This window comes from Prunus avium, chromosome 4, assembly GCF_965620075.1.
Source record: "Prunus avium chromosome 4, drPruAviu1.hap1.1, whole genome shotgun sequence".
Classification (NCBI taxonomy): Eukaryota; Viridiplantae; Streptophyta; class Magnoliopsida; order Rosales; family Rosaceae; genus Prunus; species Prunus avium.
Window position 1 is genome coordinate 17,576,563 of NC_142287.1, and position 20,640 is coordinate 17,597,202.

General features: G+C 36.8%; 3 protein-coding genes across 3 annotated transcripts; 2 read left to right on the forward strand and 1 right to left on the reverse strand.

Annotated features, from left to right (window-relative positions):
• Positions 1–314: 314 nt before the first annotated feature.
• On the forward strand, positions 315–2,181 carry LOC110753961 (uncharacterized). Its single transcript, XM_021954956.1, has 3 exons — positions 315–1,127; positions 1,319–1,855; positions 2,083–2,181. The coding sequence occupies exons 1-3, from the start codon at positions 315–317 to the stop codon at positions 2,179–2,181; spliced, it is 1,449 nt and encodes a 482-aa protein (XP_021810648.1).
• A 2,056-nt stretch (positions 2,182–4,237) lies between these two features.
• Positions 4,238–6,025, forward strand: LOC110753962 (uncharacterized). The gene is made up of 3 exons (XM_021954957.2): positions 4,238–5,050; positions 5,241–5,777; positions 5,889–6,025. Exons 1-3 carry the CDS (start codon positions 4,238–4,240, stop codon positions 5,985–5,987), a joined length of 1,449 nt encoding a protein of 482 aa, XP_021810649.1. The 3' UTR covers positions 5,988–6,025.
• A 7,825-nt stretch (positions 6,026–13,850) lies between these two features.
• LOC110753942 (UvrABC system C protein, putative (DUF3411)) lies at positions 13,851–18,502 on the reverse strand. The gene is made up of 8 exons (XM_021954935.2): positions 17,661–18,502; positions 17,497–17,565; positions 16,625–16,756; positions 16,464–16,517; positions 16,324–16,368; positions 14,833–14,972; positions 14,252–14,377; positions 13,851–14,167 (listed from the first exon to the last, which is right to left on the reverse strand). Exons 1-8 carry the CDS (start codon positions 18,201–18,203, stop codon positions 14,122–14,124), a joined length of 1,155 nt encoding a protein of 384 aa, XP_021810627.1. The 5' UTR covers positions 18,204–18,502; the 3' UTR covers positions 13,851–14,121.
• Positions 18,503–20,640: the final 2,138 nt, after the last annotated feature.

Consider the following 20,640-nt stretch of genomic DNA (forward strand, 5'->3'; position numbering starts at 1 on the left):
ATTAAGTTATAACAACTTAAACCCATTTCAGGTTGTGGAAAAACGGTGATGAAGAAGTTGCATCATTTGACTTTAAGAACATGAATTATGGGATGTAACGTAACACTTTGACTGCATTAACATAACAAAGAGAAATAACATCACATGTATGAGAAAACTTAAGCAAGAATCATGGACTTGAAAACCTTTTAAAACTCCCAAAACCTCAAAAAACAAAACAAAAATTATTGAGAGAGCTCTGGTGGGATTGTTATTAGGGAATGTTTTTCTTTCTCCCTTTTATTTAGTTAATCACTTTGCCTTCATCCTTCAAAATGTGTTCTCTACTGTCCGTCAAATCTAGCTCTTCTCAACCAAAACTAGCTTTATGCAACCCTTTTCTAACTATTTCAGCACTAATCCTACTATCTTTTTATATATTTTTCTTTGACAAAGCACCCAAATACCAACCTTCAAATCTCTTGGAAGCCTTCAAGCAAAGCTGTCCGGCAGCTAATACAAGTTCCCCTAGTCCCCTACCTCCTACCAATCTAAACCACATTGTGGTCGGAATTGTTGGCTCCATGAACACATGGAAGAAGAAGAAAGCATACACTGAAGCATGGTGGAAACCTAATGTTACCCGTGGTTACCTCTTTTTAGATCGAGCTCCTACGCTTGAATTTCTACCATGGCCTTCATCTGCTCCTCCTTTTCGAATTAGTGAGGACATCACCGGATTCAAAGTGTACCCAAAAATTGTGAAGCCAGACCAAGTACGAATAATACGTACAATTTTGGAGACATTCAGAGAGGGTGACAAAGATGTGAGATGGTACGTAATGGCGGATGATGATACCATCCTTTTTGTTGATAACTTAGTTGAGGTTCTTGCAAAGTATGACCACACTAAGTACTATTACATTGGTTCCAGTTCGGAATGTGTTAAGTCTAACTTTGATTTTTCGTTCGATATGGCGTTTGGCGGCGGCGGTTATGCTTTGAGCTACCCGTTGGTGGCAACATTGGCAACAAAGTTGGATGAGTGTATTGAGAGATATCCATACTTGCGGGTCAGTGATTTTATGTTACATTCATGTTTGGCTGATTTAGGAGTCGCTCTAACTCAAGAAAAGGGGTTTCACCAGGTAATTAATCACCTCTTACCCATCAAAAACTAATAAGTAGTTGTAGTTTGTCGCAAATTAATAAGTAGTCTTCTTGCTGTATTGAGAGAACATAAAACACTAATTATGATATTAATTAACGAGCTAGAATTAATAAGTAGTTGTAGTTTAAAACACATGTTCTGAGTCCATTTTTGTGTTTGTAATTACAGATTGATCTCCATGGTGACATATCAGGTCTTCTATCATCTCATCCACAATCTCCTCTCATCTCCATCCACCACATTGACGCCATAGACCCAATCTTCCCCTTCATGAGCCGCTCTGAGTCCATTAACCACCTCATGAGGCCAGCAAAAGTTGACCCTTCTCGTCTTCTTCAACAAACCATCTGCTACCACAGACCAAGCAATTGGTCTTTCTCAATCTCATGGGGCTATTCTGCTCACATATATGAGAACATAATTCCCCGGAGCATTTTACGGAGACCCCTCGAGACATTTAGGCCTTGGAAGAATAAAAGACCGCCATTCTACATGTTCAACACCCGGCCAACTTACAATGATCCATGTCAAGCTCCTCATCTGTTTTCCTTTGATTCTATTGATGAGAATGTTGAAGGGAACCAAACTGTTACAACTTATTCACGAACAGCTCCACGTGGTTTGCCACCTTGTTCTTCAAGTGCAAACCACTCGGCGGATTTTATCACCAAAATTCAGGTTACTTTGCCTGCAATACGTTTGGAGGTCAGCTTTTAATTAGTCACTGCCTTTCATGAGTACAAGTATATATTATATAGTGCTTAAGCGATAACCGGCTGGTAAGTCAATGTAGCGCTAACCATTCGGGCTCATTCTACAATGTCATCTCTTGATCCCATTGCGGTTCATTTTTTGCTTGATCGTTCTAAGTATATATATGTTTGTACTTACTTGTTCGTGTCTTATGTTGTTTATATTTTCTTACTTTTCAGGCCAGAGGGAAAGACTGCTGTGATATAGCACATGCACCTGACATTAACACTACTCAAGTCATATACAGAGCTTGCATGGAGGGTGAAATTATCGCCTAATTGTAAAGGAAAAGAAAGTGAATATTTCGACATTTACCTTCATTAAAATTGAATTCTTGAATGAAAATAAGTGAGTTAATTACTCTTCAACATTAGTTTTAGTTTCAATTTTAGATAACAGTAATGCTACAGGCACCAACTATTATACCAACTTATTGATACTAATTGATGTGGCATGTGACATGGCATTTCATGTCATTTTCCCTGTCACACTCTTTTTTTAGGGTGTTATGAAACGAATCCTAAAATTAACTAAGTGCACCCTATGGTCTAAGTATACCCTAATATTTAAATGAAAATATAAAATTAACTAAGTACACCCTATTAATTTAACTACCAAAAATACCCTTGGTAGACCGTAATACACTCTATCACAACACTAAACCAATTCGAAAACTCGCTGCCGAACACTCCATCAAATGGAGGCAGCAGTTGTTTTCGAAGAGGGGACCACACAGACGAACTCTGCAATCATTTATCCAAGGATGCTAGGTAGAAGGACTTATGTCACCCATTGCATTCGTATCAATAATGTATGATTAAGAGTCCTGAGACTGAAAATCATAGTGAAGGCTGTGCGATAAGATTGCTTCATCTTTCAATATTGGGTAATTGAATCCCCAGATCCCTGTTCACCCATTGCAATTCCTCCCAATAATATTTGATTAATTGAAAATCATAGCATGTATTTGGTGATCAGCAGTTTTGATCTCCAACGTTTGTATACCAGAATTATATTATACAATCTATTACAAATAAATATTTAGTTGAAGCGTACTTTTTTTGTTTGCCTGCTTGTTGGATCTTGACTGGTTTCATTGCTTTATATCTTTGAGACGGAAAAAATGGGACACCATGGACGAGATACGAACACGAAGCAGTTACTTGTACACCTTAGGGTCCGTTTGATAATCATTACAATTTTAGTTTTTAGTTTTCATTTTTTGTGCTAGAGTATAGAGGAAAAAGAGGGAGAATGGAAGTGAGAATGAGAGTGGAGATGGGATAGGATAATTACAAGATACTTTCACAATGGGTGGCATCACCATTAACTAGGTATAAATCGAATTCATCACATGGAGACCTCCAAACAAATGGAGTCGAACCTGGGATTTCCTCTAACTAAATGGAGACAAATTTGAATTTACAACATGATCTATTCATCTGTTAATCTTTTTCAACTTCTATTTTTTGAATATTGGGGTGGCAAACTTTCTATTAGATGCATGTAATCTATACCTAAACTTTAGCCTAATTACAAAGACTTCTACAACAGTTATTTTACAAAACTTCCATTTTTTTAAATAATGGGGTGGCCAACTTTCTATTAGATGCATGTAATCTATATCTAATTAACTTTAGCCTAATTACAAAGACTTCTACAACAACAATTATTTTACAAACTATGTAGGTCATCGCCCCTCTAGCGTTTACTAGAGCTTTTTATGCACCTCTTCTTTGAGGATAGTTTCATTTCGTGGAGACAAATTAATCTCGTGTCACGGGTCAAAAACGTTTCTTTTGTCCCACGCTATGCCAACTCTAGCTGCCATACATCGATCTCTGCATGATTTTTGTGAAGTACAAAGTAATTCTTCGGACTTTCCCTAATGATTTCTTATTTTCGTTTTCATTTTCATTTTTATTTTTATTTTCAACAACTACTTCAAATAAAGGTTGGATTGTGAGGCACAATTTGTTTTGGGGAGAAGTTCCTCGTCAATTTTAAGGAGCGCCAAGCTTTTTCTTTAAGCAACTTAAACCCATTTCAAGTTGTGGAAAAACGGTGATGAAGAAAGTTGCATAATTTGACTTTAAGAACATGAATTATGGGATGTAACGTAACACTTTGACTGCATTAACGTAACAAAGAGAAATAACATCACATGTATGAGAAAACTTAAGCAAGAATCATGGACTTGAAAACCTTTAAAACTCTCAAAACCTCAAAAAACAAAAACAAAAATTATTGAGAGAGCTCTGGTTGGATTGTTATTAGGGAATGTTTTTCTTTCTCCCTTTTATTTAGTTAATCACTTTGCCCTCATCCTTCAAAATGTGTTCTCTACTGTCCATCAACTCTAGCTCATCTCAACCAAAACTAGCTTTATGCAACTCTTTTCTAGCTATTTCAGCACTAATCCAACTATCTTTTTTTATATTTTTCTTTGACAAATCACACAAATACCAACCTTCAAATCTCCTTGAATCCTTCAAGCAAAGCTGTCCGGCAGCTAATACAAGTTCCCCTAGTCCCCTACCTCCTACCAATCTAAACCACATTGTGTTCGGAATTGATGGCTCCATGAAGACATGGAAGAAAAGGAAAGCATACACTGAAGCATGGTGGAAACCTAATGTTACCCGCGGTTACCTCTTTTTAGATCGAGCTCCTACGCCAGAATTTCTACCATGGCCTTCATCTGCTCCTCCTTTTCGAGTCAGTGAGGACATCACCGGATTCAAAGTGTACCCAAAAATTGCGAGGCCAGACCAAGTGCGATTAGTACGTACAATTTTGGAGACATTCAGAGAGGGTGACAAAGATGTGAGATGGTATGTAATGGCGGATGATGATACCATCCTTTTTGTTGATAACTTAATTGAGGTTCTTGCAAAGTATGACCACACTAAGTACTATTACATTGGTTCCAGTTCGGAATGTATTAGTCCTAACTTCGGTCTTTCTTTCGATATGGCATTTGGCGGCGGGGGTGTTGCTTTGAGCTACCCGTTGGCGGCAACGTTGGCAACAAAGTTGGATGAGTGTATTGAGAGAAATCCATACTTGTGGTCCAGTGATTTTATGTTATATTCATGTTTGGCTGATTTAGGAGTCGATCGAACTCAAGAAAAGGGGTTTCACCAGGTAATTAATCACCTCTTACCCATCAAAAACTAATAAGTAGTTGTAGTTTGTCGCAAATAATAAGTAATCTTCTTGCTGTATTGAGAGAACATAAAACACTAATTACGATATTAATTAACGGTCTAGAATTAATTAGTAGTTGTAGTTTAAAACACATGTTCTGAGTCCATTTTTGTGTTTGTAATTACAGATCGATCTCCATGGTGACATATCAGGTCTTCTATCATCTCATCCACAATCTCCTCTCATCTCCCTCCACCACATTGACGCCATAGACCCAATCTTCCCCTTCATGAACCGCTCTGAGTCCATTAACCACCTCATGAGGCCAGCAAAAGTTGACCCTTCTCGTCTTCTTCAACAAACCATCTGCTACCACAGACCAAGCAATTGGTCTTTCTCAATCTCATGGGGCTATTCTGCTCACATTTATGAGAATATAATTCGCCGGAGCATTTTACGGAGACCCCTCGAGACATTTAGGCCTTGGTCGAATAGAAGACCGCCAGTCTACATGTTCAACACCCGGCCAACTTACAATGATTCATGTCAAGCTCCTCATCTGTTTTCCTTTGATTCTATTGATGAGAATGTTGAAGGTAACCAAACTGTTACAACTTATTCACGAACAGCTCCACGTGGTTTGCCACCTTGTTCTTCAAGTGGAAACCACTCGGCGGATTTTATCACCAAAATTCAGGTTACTTTGCCTGCAATACGTTTGGAGGTCAGAGGGAAAGACTGCTGTTTATACTTACTTGCGTGATCATTCTAAGTATATATATGTTTATACTTACTTGTTCGTGTCTTATGTTGTTTATATTTTCTTATTTTTCAGACCAGAGGGAAAGACTGCTGTGATATAGCACATGCACCTGACATTAACACTACTCAAGTCATATACAGAGCTTGCATGGAGGGTGAAATTATCGCCTAATTGTACAAAAACCGATGTTTATCACAACCAAAAAATGGAAAGGAAAAGAAAATGAATATTTCAACATTTACCTTCATTAAAGATTGAATTCTTGAATTAAAATAAATGAGTTAATTACTCTTGGACGTTAGTTTTAGTTTCAATTTTAGACAACAGTAATGCTACGGGCACCAACTATTATACCAACTTATTGATACTAACTGATGTGGTGTGACATGGCATTTCATGTCATTTTCCATGTCACGCTCTTTTTTTAGGGTGTTATTAAACGAACCCTAAAATTAACTTAATTAAATATATTGTCTTCAATCTTTCGAGAGAGGTGTGGGTTTTCAATCTAATTTAGGGAGATTTGGTAGTTTGGGAATTTGGGGACAGCATATCTCAACTCGTCTCAGAGTGGGGTGGGTTGGGATGGAGAGAGAGCTTTTTTTCTCTTTTTAAAATTTTATTTTATTTTTTGGTTTTAAATACTTTAAAAGATTAAAATTAAAGAGTTGACCATAGTTATAACAATGGACATGCGTCAAGTCTTAAGGATGGTATATATATTGGGGTACACAATTCAATATATCCTTTTTGGGCATTTTATATTATGATAAATTAGTAATTCAATAAATAGTTTGATAGTAGGGTGTACTCAGTTAATTTTAGGGTTCGTTTAGCAGCACTCTTAAATAATAATGTAAAATTAACTAAGTACACCCTATTAATTTAACTACCAAAAATAGCCTTGGTACCATAATACACTCTATCACAACACCAAACCAATTCGAAAACTGGCTGCCAAATACTCCATCAGATGGAGGCATTGACGAACTCTGCAATCATTTATCCAAGGATGCTAGGTAGAAGGACTTATGTCACCCATTGCATTCGTATCAATAATGTATGATTAAGAGTCCTGAGACTGAAAATCATAGTGAAGCAGTGCAATAACATTGCTTCATCTTTCAATATTGGGTAATTGAATCCCCAGATCCCTGTTCACCCATTGCAATTCCTCCCAATAATATTTGATTAATTGAAAATCATAGCATGTATTTGGTGATCAGCAGTTTTGATACCAGAATTATATTATACAATCTATTACAAATAAACATTTAGTTGAAGCGTACTTTTCTTGTTTGCCTGCTTGTTGGATCTTGACTGGTTTCATTGCTTTATATCTTTGAGACGTTAAAAATGGGACACCATGGATGAGATACGAACACAAAGTAGTTACTTATACGTCTTAGGGCCCGTTTGATAATCATTACAATTTTAGTTTTTAATTTTCATTTTTTGTGCTAGAGTATAGAGGAAAAAGATGGAGAATGGAAGTGAGAATGAGAGTGGAGATGGGATTGAGAGGTTATATAAGAGGAGAAGATGGGAGGGATGAGTAACAAAAGTGAAAACAAATAAAAACTTAAATCTATTTGAAATTATTTTCACTTTTGTTACTCCTCCCTCTCATCCTCCCCTCTCATCCTCTCTCTCAATCTCATCTTCACTCTCATTTTCCTCTATACTCTAATACAAAAAATGAAAACTAGAAACTAAAATTGAAATGGTTATCAAACGAGCCCTTAGTTATCAATTTTGTACCATATTTTCCTTTTGATGCCTCCAACACCTCTTCGCATTATACTAACCATCCATTGCTATTGCTAATTTGCTATCTTCATAGGGTTTTCGCTTGCGTGGGTTGAATATGGTGAGTAGGATGTACTTATTAAAATTATATTTGTTTCACAATTCAATATATCCTTTTTGGTCATTTTATATTAGGGTAAATTAATAATTCAATAAATAGTTTGATAGTAGGGTGTACTCAGTTAAAGAGTTCGTTTAACAACACCTTTTTTTTATGTTCGGAAGTTACCCATAGTCTAGATAATTAAATACCTATTTCAACTTCATACCTTGAATTTGTTAAAGGAAAATTTGTACCCAACAAACAGGTATATCTTTGATGTGCACCTCTATTTTAGGTAATACCTATTGAACCCAATACCAACCAATAGGTAAAGTTGGAAACAATGTCTCTCTACATTACTAGAAAATTGGGCAATAAGAGGACCCTTTTTCCAGAGACTAATACACAAACAGTCCCTAAAAAATGCTATTAGAACGAAATATTATATCTCCATCTCTAGTAAACATCAAGGGACATAAAACAGTCCCTATTGTCATACTAGAGACATAAAATATTGTCATTACTACTCGTATTTTCAACGAAAATACATCAACACCGTCATATATTGCGAAAAACAAAGTATAAAATTTGTCATTAGGCACGGATATAAGCAGCAGTGCTAAAATCGCTCTACGATTTTGCCACAACATGAGTCACGGACTTGTAGTTCTAACTTCTGAATGTATTGTTGACTGTCTTCAATCCTTGTTGAATGTCTTCACTCTCCTTCGCATATTTTCTTTAGAGTCCCTCTTTTTTTCTTTTTCTTTTTTCAAACCCTAAATTCACTCCTTGTCAAACAATTTCTCTTCTCTTCTCAATGACTTCTCTGTTGTTTTTTTTTTTTTTGTCAGAGTCGATTCCTCCATCACTTCTCTCTTTTTTCTCTATCCTCCATTTCTGCAACGCCATGTTCTCTCTCCTCCATCTCTTCTATCACCGAAAGCAAGGATGTTTTTCTATTTTAGTAGGGACTAATGCGCATTACGTGCCTTTTGATTATATTAGGCACAAATGTATTTGGAATTGATGTTTGCATATTGGGTGCTAGGAATGTGGGACCCATTGCAAAAATTAGGCACGGATTTTTATAATCAGGAACATATTATCAATAAGGGACCCCCTTAAAAGACATATATATATATATATATATATATATATATATATATATATATATATATATATATATATATCAATCTTTAATACTACAATAGGCACTGTTTTCAGTCCCTAAAGAAGGCAAAAGAGACTTTCATAGCACTTGATAAGTCCATAAATTTACATATTTATGTACTCTTTATACTTAGTTTTTTTAGGAGAATTGGATTTAAAAAGGACTTATTACTTTATTTTCTCAATTTTCGGCTTTTCGGAGCAAGTAATTGGTTTTCAACGGAAATACAACATTTTGGTGGAGTTTGTTAGTATGAAATTTGTATTGTCATTTCCTAGACTCTAGCATAGGTTGAAAATTAGTGTGTGAGGAATTGTTACTAGGCGTGTTGGCTCAACTCATTCAACCACATACTTCTGAGGCATGACTTGACCATATGAGAAACTTGACAACAGGTAAATCATGACATAATCATGGATTCATTATAGGATTCCTAGTTGGAATTATTTTCACTCAAGTATTTTTATATTAATCCTATTTTTAATAGGATTAGATTTTATCTCTTGATTTTATTTCCTACTTGACTAGTCTAATTCCTTTGTTTTAATAGATATTTTTTTTCTATTAAAGATTAGTTAGTTGGCGTCTTTTCTAAGAATCCATTTTGAACCAAAACTAATAGCCTTAATTGAATAACGTATGTGGTCTTGCTTTGACGTCTTTGCTGTGAGTTCATATTGCATCAGGTTTTGTAGTGTGGTAGTTGAATAAAGTTGAAAGTCTTTGTTGAAGAGGATTGGTGGTCACGTGGGTTTCTCTCTAGTGAGAGAAACCTGCATGAATAAAATCATTGTTGTTTCTTGTCATGTGTTGGCTGTTCACGCATAATTTCGTAGAGTATATTGAATTTGTTTGTGAAAAAGCTCTGTGCATTTATTTGAGATAAGTAATCAAGTGTTCCATGTTTACTTGGTGATTTATCAAACACTTTAATCATTCATATTGCATTCATCTGCATTGTTCGGTGACTCATACCTACCATAATACACTTTAATCATTTTGTTTCTATAAATACCTACCAATATTATTCACTTTCCACACCAAATCTTCATACAAATTCTTCTCCTTCCAATATTATTCCCTTTCCACACCAAATTTTCTACTATTAAATTTTATTTGTGTAAAAATACAAATGGCCTCTTCCATTGAAGCCAAAGGGTCGTAGACAACCATGAAAGATGTTTTGTTGCGTGAGTGATGGGTCCAAGTTGATCATTGCCTGATCATGGGCAATAAGATAAACCTCTCTCATATGTGGAGAAAAATTCATGCCAATTTTGTGAAAGATCAAGTTCGGCTTTTACGGAAATGGCCTTGGCTAGTAGGTGGAAAATTTTGAATAAAGAGTTAGGGAAATGGAGAGATGCGTTGGCAAAGGCGACGAAAATCTTAGCAACAAGGTAAAGTATTTGTAATTGCTGTTTTATTAAATTTAATGTCATATTTTTTGATATTTTCTTACATTTCCATTTTTTTTTAATTATAGATTATGCAAGCACAAATGTGGTTCGGTGCCATTGGCCAAGGTAAAAATCTTTCAATAATCACCAATGTTGGGAGGATGTGAAAAATTGTTCGAGATTCAAAATTATTCCCACGGATCCGACCGTTGTGTTGAATGAGATGCCATTCCACGATTCACCGGCATTGGATTCACCGTTGGAGTCCCTAATGAATCAAGACTCACTAATCCAAAGGGAGCCGAGGCCTATTAGGGGAAAGGCGGCAAAGGCCAAGAGAAGGAGCACTTCGACCAATGATTGTGCAAAATTTTTGGAGCAAATTGCTATCAAAGGCACACTGTGAATTGAGAGAAACATGAAAAGAGATGCGGCTGACAAGGCAAGAGATGAAGCAATTGCAAGAGAATGGAGTATGCACACAAGCAAGACATGGACAAGAAGAATCGGGAAACCATGGCCATGGATATGAGCCATATGTCCCCTGAAACAAAGTCATTTTGGAAGCTAGAACGAAGGGATGTTATGAGAAGAAGGCTTTTCCGTGAGGATGGACCTAGCAACACGGATTGGTTAAATGATGAAAACCATTAGGTCGTATTGATAGAGTTGTCATTTATTAATTTGTATTGCTTGTCTTTTATTGAATTAGTTGTATTGCTTGTCTTTTATTGAATAAAGAAAGCATTCAATAATATAGCTATTTATTTAAAACATTGCATATATCAAAACAAAGCATAATTCATTACAAAAACACAAAAAAAGCATAATTGAAAACAAAACACAAATAAAGCATAATTCAAAACAAAACATAAACAAAGCATAATTCAAAACTAAGCATTAAAGATGACTTCATTGACCGTGATTGTCCTCAGCGCCCATAAGTGCTCTATCAAGTCAACTTGATGTCTTTCGTGAACATACGAAGATTGCATTTTTGTATAACGGTCAATCATACGGTTGTTGTAACGACCATCCCTAATCAACGGCTCGTGCTGCAGTGGTTGTCCATTTGCTCCCACGGGCTGTTCATAAATTCTTATCAATATCATGTTCATGGGATCGGGTTCGAACATCTCTAGTTCATCATAATCATACTCATCTGAAGCACCTCTTCATCAAACATACAAGCAATCCCCCTAATGATTGCCCACTGAGCCTGGAGGATAGCAAAACACATTTCCACATCTTTCCTATAACCCTCTTAATAGGCAACAAAGTATTTTTCCTTCTCTGATTGGGGATGTGGAATTGTTTTGAAGAATGTCGTCCACCTCGGGTAAATTCCATATGCTAGGTAGTACCCACCTGAGTAGATATGTGATATGAGGGGTTTGACCTCTCAACACATCGTTGAACACCAGGGATTGACGAGCACATTAAGGTAGTTTTAAGATCCTGCAACTCCAAAAAAAGATGCCAAACCCAGGTATCGAATGAAGCAACAGCTTCCAGAATGATACTTTTTTCCCCCTTCCTATTCTCATAATCTCATTGCCAAGCAGTTGTGCAATTCTTCCACTACCAGTGCATGTAGTCGATGCTTCCAACCATGCCTGGGAAACCTCGAGCCTCGGCTTTTTGTAGAAGCCTTTGGAGGTCCCTAGGCGTAGGTTTGCGGAGGTAATCCCTCATGTAGAGAATTTTGATTGCATCACAGAATCTGACCAAGCTCTTTAGGATAGTGGATTTCCTCATTCTTACAATCTCATCCACGTGGTCTGCAAATGCGCCAAACGCTAGCATTCGTAAAGAAGCTATAAGTTTTTGCTCTTGAAGAAGACCCAAATCCCGATAGCATTGTACTTCTGAACGAAGTATGCATCGTAATTGCAAACATCATGCATGATTTTATTGAACAAATGGGGCTGCATTCTATATTGCCCTCGAAAATCAAAACTAGAGTACAACGAATTTGGGATAAAGTAATCTTCCAAGAGATTCTTAACCCGAGAGTGTCTACATCTGTTCACATTCGGGACACAGCTGGGTTGTGAACCACGGTGGTGTTGGCTTGATTGATGGAGCATACCCATTGCCATGGCAACTTGATCATCATCGTCTTCCCACTCCCTTTCTTCTTTAGCTTGTTTGCGCATTCTTTCTTTATTTTCTTGCTCGACCTTCTCCAACAACCTTCTCGTGTAAGACATTGAGAATAGAATGTGTTTTCTAACATCTGAGAAATGAAATGATAGATAGGATATGGTGTGAGAGGTCTGAGTTGAGGATGTGGTTTTATATAGGGATTTAGAAGATAGAGATGACACGTGGAGCAATTGTAACAACTGAAAATCGTATCTGAAATATGAGATTTGAATTTTATAATAAATATGGACACGTGGCCATCGAAAATCTTATTTGAAATTTGAGATGTGAATTTTATAATAAATATGGACACGTGCCCACCGAAAATCTTATCCGAAAATTTTATCTAAAATATAAGATATGAATTTTATAATAAATATGAACACATGGCAACTGAAAATCTTATCCAAATTAATCTTTTAAGTATAAAAAATAAAAATAATTTAAAGTGAATAGTAATTGCCCTTTGCCATGGCAATGAGTGGAAACACAACTTGTCTTTTGCAAGGGCTGACACTATTCATCTGAATAGTAACAATCATTGTCTCCCTCACCCTTTGCCATGGCAAATGGGTGAAAATGCTCTTAATGGATGAATTTGCAATAATGTATCTCTAACTTGTCAATAATATGTCGATAACAAATCAATAACATGCTGATAGATTATATGGACGCGTTATTGACATGTTATTGGCACATTATACAAATCTTTCCTTTAGTAAAAGAGGAACGTCCTGTAAAGAAACCTAAACCCACATACGCATATCATGTCCTTATTGCAAAGAATAAGCTACGCTGAAAACTATTACAACATATAATTGTTCTCAAATAAATCGATCAATGGAAAGTTTTAATATGGCTAAAATTATTAAAATAACTTTTAAATCAATAAACTTTCATTAATTTAGAGCATTTCCACTCATTTGCCATAACAAAGGACAAGGGGAGGCAAAGGTTGTTACTATTCATGTGAATAGTGGCAGCCCTTGCAAAAGACTTTTTGTGTTTCCACCCATTGCCATGGCAATTCAAGGGCAACTACTATTCACATGAGATATGAGAAGATAAATTTGTGTAGAGTTTTGGTGTGAGAAGTAAAGAATATGGTTAGATATTTATAATAAATAAAAATTCTGATTTTTTTACCTATTCTTTTGTTATTTAAATTGGTTGCTGATGTCATTATGACATCAGCATTACATCAATTGCCTAGACAGCAACACGGGCTGATTCTGCCCGAGGGCTTGCCCAAGCTTGCCTTTGCACGTTGGAGCCATCTTGTGGGCTAGGCCCTGTCCTGCCCGGGCAAAAGACCTTCCGCTGGAAGTGCCCTTATATCTGTTCATCTTTTTAATCTGCTTCGGATAGAGTTTAAGTTATTAGTGCAATTTGCATGTAGTTTCAAAGTTTTTGGTTTTAATCAAACATACAACTCTCTTCCACTAATTACACAAACTCCATTAAAAAATTTAAAACCTTTTTTTTTTCATTGTTCGAATTTCTGTAACAAAATCCGCCCAACACCAAGAGAAGTAAAGAAGAAAAAGTTTGCCCAGCCACGAGCGGTATAAATACGTGAGGAAAAAACCTAAGTAACCTAGCACCTTATAACTCCCATAACTTCAATTGTCTCAGTTTTTTCCCGATTTATGAAACACAGTAAAATTCAGCACACCAACAATCACGCCTTCAAGAAACTCTATAAAATAAGAAAATGCAGCGGTTCGTATGCTAATGAGCCTTCTGAATTCCTATCATACGAGCATAGTCCACCCACCTGCAAAGTCAAGTAGTCAGCAGTGACTCGTGAGGGTATAACAATCAGATATATCAGAAAAATTCACAAGGCAAAAGTTCTCACAATAATGAACCCAAGAACGTGTTGCCAGTCCGAACGGCAAAGCAAATTGCACTTAGCATGAGCTTGTGTTTATGTAGTAGCGGTTCCAAACACCTTTGTTCAATAACACCGGCCAATACTTGGTACCTGACAAAGAATTTGAATTTACGTAAATAGATGCAGCTCCCAAGACTTCTGCAATTCTTAATGCCAGTAATTCTTTTTACAAAGCGCTTGATATAAATCTACCCTTAATATTTTTGTCATGCCTTAAGTTATTCTTTTTTTTTTTCAAATAATTCGATCTATTGGATACCATTTTCAAATAAGTCTTGAGCTTGAGCACTCAGCTCACACATTTACACCTAATGGATTTTGTACACTTACATACAAAACCAAATATAACATGTTTCACTCAGCTCAAAAGCTTAACGAAATAAAACTGCCACCGTACTTTTTTGAAGAAAACATATCTAAAATGGATAATTTGTTAAATTTGCAACACTATAGAAAAGGTAAAACTGCAAGGAGTTCAGAAAATTGGAAACAGGAAATGCATTGTCCAATAGAAAAATCATGCCTGCTATACTCAGCAAACTTACCTGAGATTGCTAGAAACTGCCATGTAGACACCATATGCAACGCTAGTGGATACTATAGGCACATTCTCAATTTCACCTGCTTTGTCCTTATCAACAGCCTTCCTTGCATTGATCAAGGCATTTGTCACAGCTGTCCCAACCTAATTAAAAATGAGATGCATTATGTATCATCAAATTTAGAGATACCCAAGGCAAAAACTTTTGCAAAAAGATTGTCATGCACATCAAACACATGCAGAACTCCAAATGAGACGTATGTTTGAGTGTGTGTCTATGCGCATGCCAGTTGCGGAATGGTGTAGAACATAAACCCCATGCGTAAGTCATATAAGTTCAGGATTTGATGCAGGCTTAGTCATAAGGTATTTAAGTTCAACCCAGGCATTGGTTATTACTTCAAATTTTATAAATGAATAAATTTGGCTGTTGATATCAATCCAGTTTTTGGATTTAAGGCTCTACAGAGAATAGATTACTCCTAAGACTAATTAAAATCAAATGCTTACTGCTAGATGACCACTGTTAATTTCAAAGGGAATTGAACTTTTCAATGTCTCAGAGAAAATTTTGGTCAACAATGTTGATGTCCAATTCTATAAAACACAAAGGCTATGTTGATATCTAATTCTATAAAACATAAAGGATAATCTATGGAAGTAACAACATAGTAAAAACACACATAGAAAAGGTGGTCAAGAGCACAAGACTCCCACCAATGGTGACAATATAAAGGATAAAGTAGCCCCTACAGTTGGAATGGTTACCTTTGATCTAACCCAACCAGACAAAATTTTAGCCTTAAATTTACTTGCTGTTAGGAGCAAATTATTATCGTATTGAGATCTAGGGGGAAAAAAAATTCAACTGTGTATTCATGTAGAAAGAAAAATGCAAACTTCTAAGGCTCCACACAGATTCTTTTATGCCATTCAGCTCAAACTTCAGTGCTTCACTACATTTTTAACAATCAGATGCTTTCTCACCATTTCCAGCACAAGCCAGTAGAATTGACTTGACTTATCAACTAAAATAAAGGAAAACACGGACGCTTACCACACCACAGATGGGAAAAGAACTTTGATCATTTCTTTAGCAACAATAAGGATGGATGTAAAATGAGAAAAAAACAAATTGATGAGAAGAAACACTTATTTACAATTCTATGAAGAGACAGCACAAGCACCGGTTTTCCATAAAACAAAACCAAAAAAAAAAAAGCTTCCTTTCATTTTGTCCTATTGAATGTGAAGTTGTGAAGAAATGCACAATATGATAAGCTCCTAGTAAGCTTTACAAGATAAGGATATTTGCAGGACATGTCTCAGCTGGTAGAAGAAATATGATGCATGAGAATTACTCACTTTAAAATAAAACATAAATATATAAACATGCAAACACATCGAAATATTAATGCATGGACAAGTGGAACACTAATCAATATTAAAACAATATTTAAAATTACCAATTACAAGGAGTTACAGAAGTACTAACCAGTGATGAAGCAGTACCAACAGCAAAGAGCTTGGCCCCGTTTCTCTGCACAAACAAATGAAGTGTCACGAAATATTTGATGCCACTCTTAACCTCAAACTTCAGATTAAATAAAAGCAAGTTACTAAAAGCCTACTTACCACTACTCCACCAATCCTCTGTAATAATGAGTATGATGTTCCAGAGAGAGCGATCTGCCGACAGAATTTCAGAATCATATAAGTAACTGTATCTGGCTTTTAACTTGATCTAATAAGGCAAATTGCCAATACAAAAATTCAGTAATTCATAGGAAAGTAACCTGGAAGGCATTATCAGGGCAGCCATGGAAAAACTTAGCGATTGCTCCTGCATTGAGTGCAAGTGGAGGTCGGAGAGAGACAGTTGGGGCTGGAAGATATACAAGCATGAAATCTGCAATGATGGCCATTACCTAACAGAAATACACTACACATATAAATGATAGGAACTGAAAATATTCAAACTAGACATTATTTATGTTAGCTGAAGATTTTCCACAAGAAAAGCTATTCACATAATCATTTAAATTCACCAAAAACAAAGTCCAGTACCCACAGATCGATTTATAACACATAAAAATATCGCACAGTAGCTTATGGAAGAAAAGTACATTACTCATCTATAATCTCCAATTATTCAAATCATTGGCAAGCACTTAATCAAAAATGGATTGCTTATGACCTCTAGTTGCATTTACATGCGTAACTTCAGGAAAAATCTGATTGGCAAGCACCTTTTATTTGGATCATGTGCTTCACCTTAGACTACCATGTCGAATAAAAGGTCATGGGCATAAGCATGCCTAATGGAGACACATAATGCAAGCCAAGAGGCCAACTCTAACTCAAAACATCCCATAGCTATGCAAGCACTATAAAACTACTTCCAAATTGATTTACATGAATTAAAAGTCATTTCCATATCTCTTTCATCAGTCACCACCGCACTACACTCTAATCCTCTCTTTATTTAACAAAAATCATCAATCAAAAATAAAAACACGGTCACTTTGAACCATCTCTCAATCATCGATTTCCACTTAAAATCGCTCAACACACAGATAAAAAAAACAACTATGAACCCAAGAAAGCAACTTTGATAACAATGTGCAATGTGGTTCAAAGTAAAGTGTTTGACAAAGGACATCCATACCACATCTGCAAAAACAACTTCAAGCTCATTGAAAAAGTTCTCTCCGCGACGCTGGTACTCCGCAGCAGTCTACAAAATCCAAACAAAACTGATTAAAAGAAGAAAAGAAAAAAACCAACTTAGTTTAAAAAGAAAAACAGGGGGAAACAGAGAGAAGGAGAGACCTTAGTGAAGAGACCAACGCCGCATTCCATGAAGACCTTAGCGAAGAAAAGATCATCAGCCAGCAGCCTCTCTCTGAACCCAGCGAATTGCATCAACCACTTGAAAAGCCCCGACTTCTCCAGCTCGAAGTACCGGGTCACAACCGACCCGGGGATCCGACCCGCCTGGATCGCGGCGGCCAGGTCCTTGGGCAAGCTCTCCAAGCTCCGCTTAGATTCCGCCAACACCAACAAGGCCTCCGCCATGTTCTTCCCGCCAGCATTGTCCGAACCGCCGTTGATGTCGCCATCATCCCCGCCGCCGCCGCCACCTCCGGAAGAGTCGCGGCCGTTGATGCCTCCGTCGCCGCCACCGGTGGAGAATAGGACCTGGCGGAACTGGCGGTGGCGGTGGCTGAGGGAGGGAGGGGTTACAGTGAGGCGGAGGTGGAGGAGGGGCGATGCGGAGGGTAGAGATGGACGGTGGGGATTGAGTTTGGAGAGAGAGGATGAGGATGAGGATGAGGAGGTGGAGGCGGGTGTGAAGCACAAGGAGATCGCCATTGGTGGTTTTTGGGTTTGGTTAGACTTTGGGCGGGTGGGCAAAGGAATTTATGTTTGTCTCTCTCTCTCTCTCTCGGTCTCAGGCGTGGGCTGTGTACTCTCTGTCTCTTTGTTTGTTTCTTCTGCAGATGGGCGTGAGTTCCAGAGGCAGAGGGAGGGAGAGAGAGACGAAGAGAGAAGAAGAGAGAGGGAAGAAGCGTGTTTTTTTTTTAAGGGTTTTTGGCAAAACCATGAAGTCTACAAGAGTCCAAGCCACTTCCTTGCACGGCTTCCAGCGCGTTCACTTCCATCGCCTCTACCAACATATTTATTTGTTGGAGAATCAAATTTCTCCAATAGAAATCCTAATTTGTGCAATTTTAACAAATTAGGAACTAGATTCCAACTTTAGAATTTTGGGGTTTTTTATAGACCCATTTCATGCCAAAAATGTTAGAAAAAACCCTCGTGTTACAGATATTGAATCAAGGCCCAGTTTACATTTATTACTTATTTTTGTGACTATTATGCCCTTAAAAGTCAATAATAAAAACAAATTAAAATTCTTTGATTTAATGCAAATTCCTTGATTTAATACATCTTTTGTTTGGTGAACAAATTTTGAATTTTGACTATTGCATTGCCCCCTAAAGGAATTTGTGAAAAACAATCAACATATAACACATTTAAATAAACTTACTGTGTAAGTAGAAACCAAGCAAAAGACACTTAAGGAAAAGGTAAAAACAAACATATTTAGGCATACACAAATAATATAAAATACGTTTTTTTTTTAAAGAATAAAAATACTATGTTTGGGAAACAAAATAATAAACCTAGAACATAGGTTAAAAACATTCTAATAAACTCAATGCATGTGGTCTACCTACTATATAGGATTAAAAAAAAATAACACGAAAAACATACCTATATATATATATATTATTTTTCATAATGAAATACCTATATGTTTGAGAATAAAATAATAAACCTAGAACATAGGTTAAAAAGATTCTAATAAATTAAGGCCATGTTTTGTACGCCTCATTAGACTGGACTGAGTTAAATAGAACTCGAATCCCATGTTTGGTAAGAGATGAGACTAACTTAAATGAGACTGTATAGTCCAATAGTGAAAAAATGGTCTCTCTCGCTCGTCTAATATAGTGAGCCTGAAAAGTGGTTCTCTAAATAGCACGCTCACTAAATAGAACACGTGAGTCCAACGCCCCTCTTTAAAAAACATCATAATTTTATTTGTTTTCTTTTAATTATTATTTTAGATCTTTAAATGGGTTTTTTTTTTTTTTTTTTTTTTGGCAGCATTTATTTATTTAAGATAAAAATCCACTGATGATGGAATAGCCCTACCTCCACCATAAGCAACATCGTGTGTACAAGGAGTCCTTTTTTTTTCTTTTTCTTTTTTTATAAGAGAAAGAAGAGCTACAAACAAAAATCACAAGGACACGCAGGCCCCAACAGGTCAAAAAAGAAAGGAATCGAACAGTTCAGAGGCAGCCCTGCCTCCCAAAGCTTGGAAGGATTTAGCCCATAACTCAAACTAGCAACAGCATTGGCTGTAAAATTTGCCTCATGGAAAACATGACTAAAAGAGCAGGAGTCACAGAAGGAGCTGATAAGCGTAATATCTTTAATTAAGAGGTTGATACTCCACGGGGCCACATCTTTCCTATTAACGCAGTCAATGATAAGTTTAGAATCTCCTTTAGCAAGAATTTTACGTCATCCTCTATGAGCCGCAGAGGCAAGGCCATCACGCAAAGCAATACACTCCGCAACAGAAATGGTATTCTCACCAATGTTCTTAGCCCCAGCCAATAAAATATGACCATCAAAATCACGGATAACAAAGCCAAAAGCTGCAGAACCATTTCGGACAAAGCCATCAAAATTCAATTTGACCCATCCACTTGGGTAGGGGGGGGGGGGGTTCCACTTAATATGCAGATGATAATTAGGTCTCTCCACCTTCTTGCAATTATACTGCCAGTAGTCTAAGCCAATCTACCCCGCCACATTAAGAACACGAACAAGATAAGGCTTGATATCTTTAAAGATCAGGTTATTCCTTGCTTCCCAAATCTGCCAGCACAACAGAAGAGCTTTGGAAAGACTATTAGGGCTTCTAGAGGTAGGAGTAGAAGGAAGCGAACCCAACCAGGTGAGGAAGTCAAAATTTGGAGAAGTGATCCCAGTTGCCATGCTAGTACAGCTCCAAACACTTTGAGCAAATTGACATGTTGCAAAGAGATGAGAAGTAGTTTCCCTGTGAGCATTACAAAAAGGACACTCAAGATTAATCTGGGGAAGGAAGCGATGTAAATGACTTTGGACTTGAAGTCTTTTTCTTATGAGTAACCAAGAGAAAATTTTGACTTTAGGAGGAACTGTGAGGCCCCACATTTTCTTTAAAAGAGCTGCTTGAGGATGATGA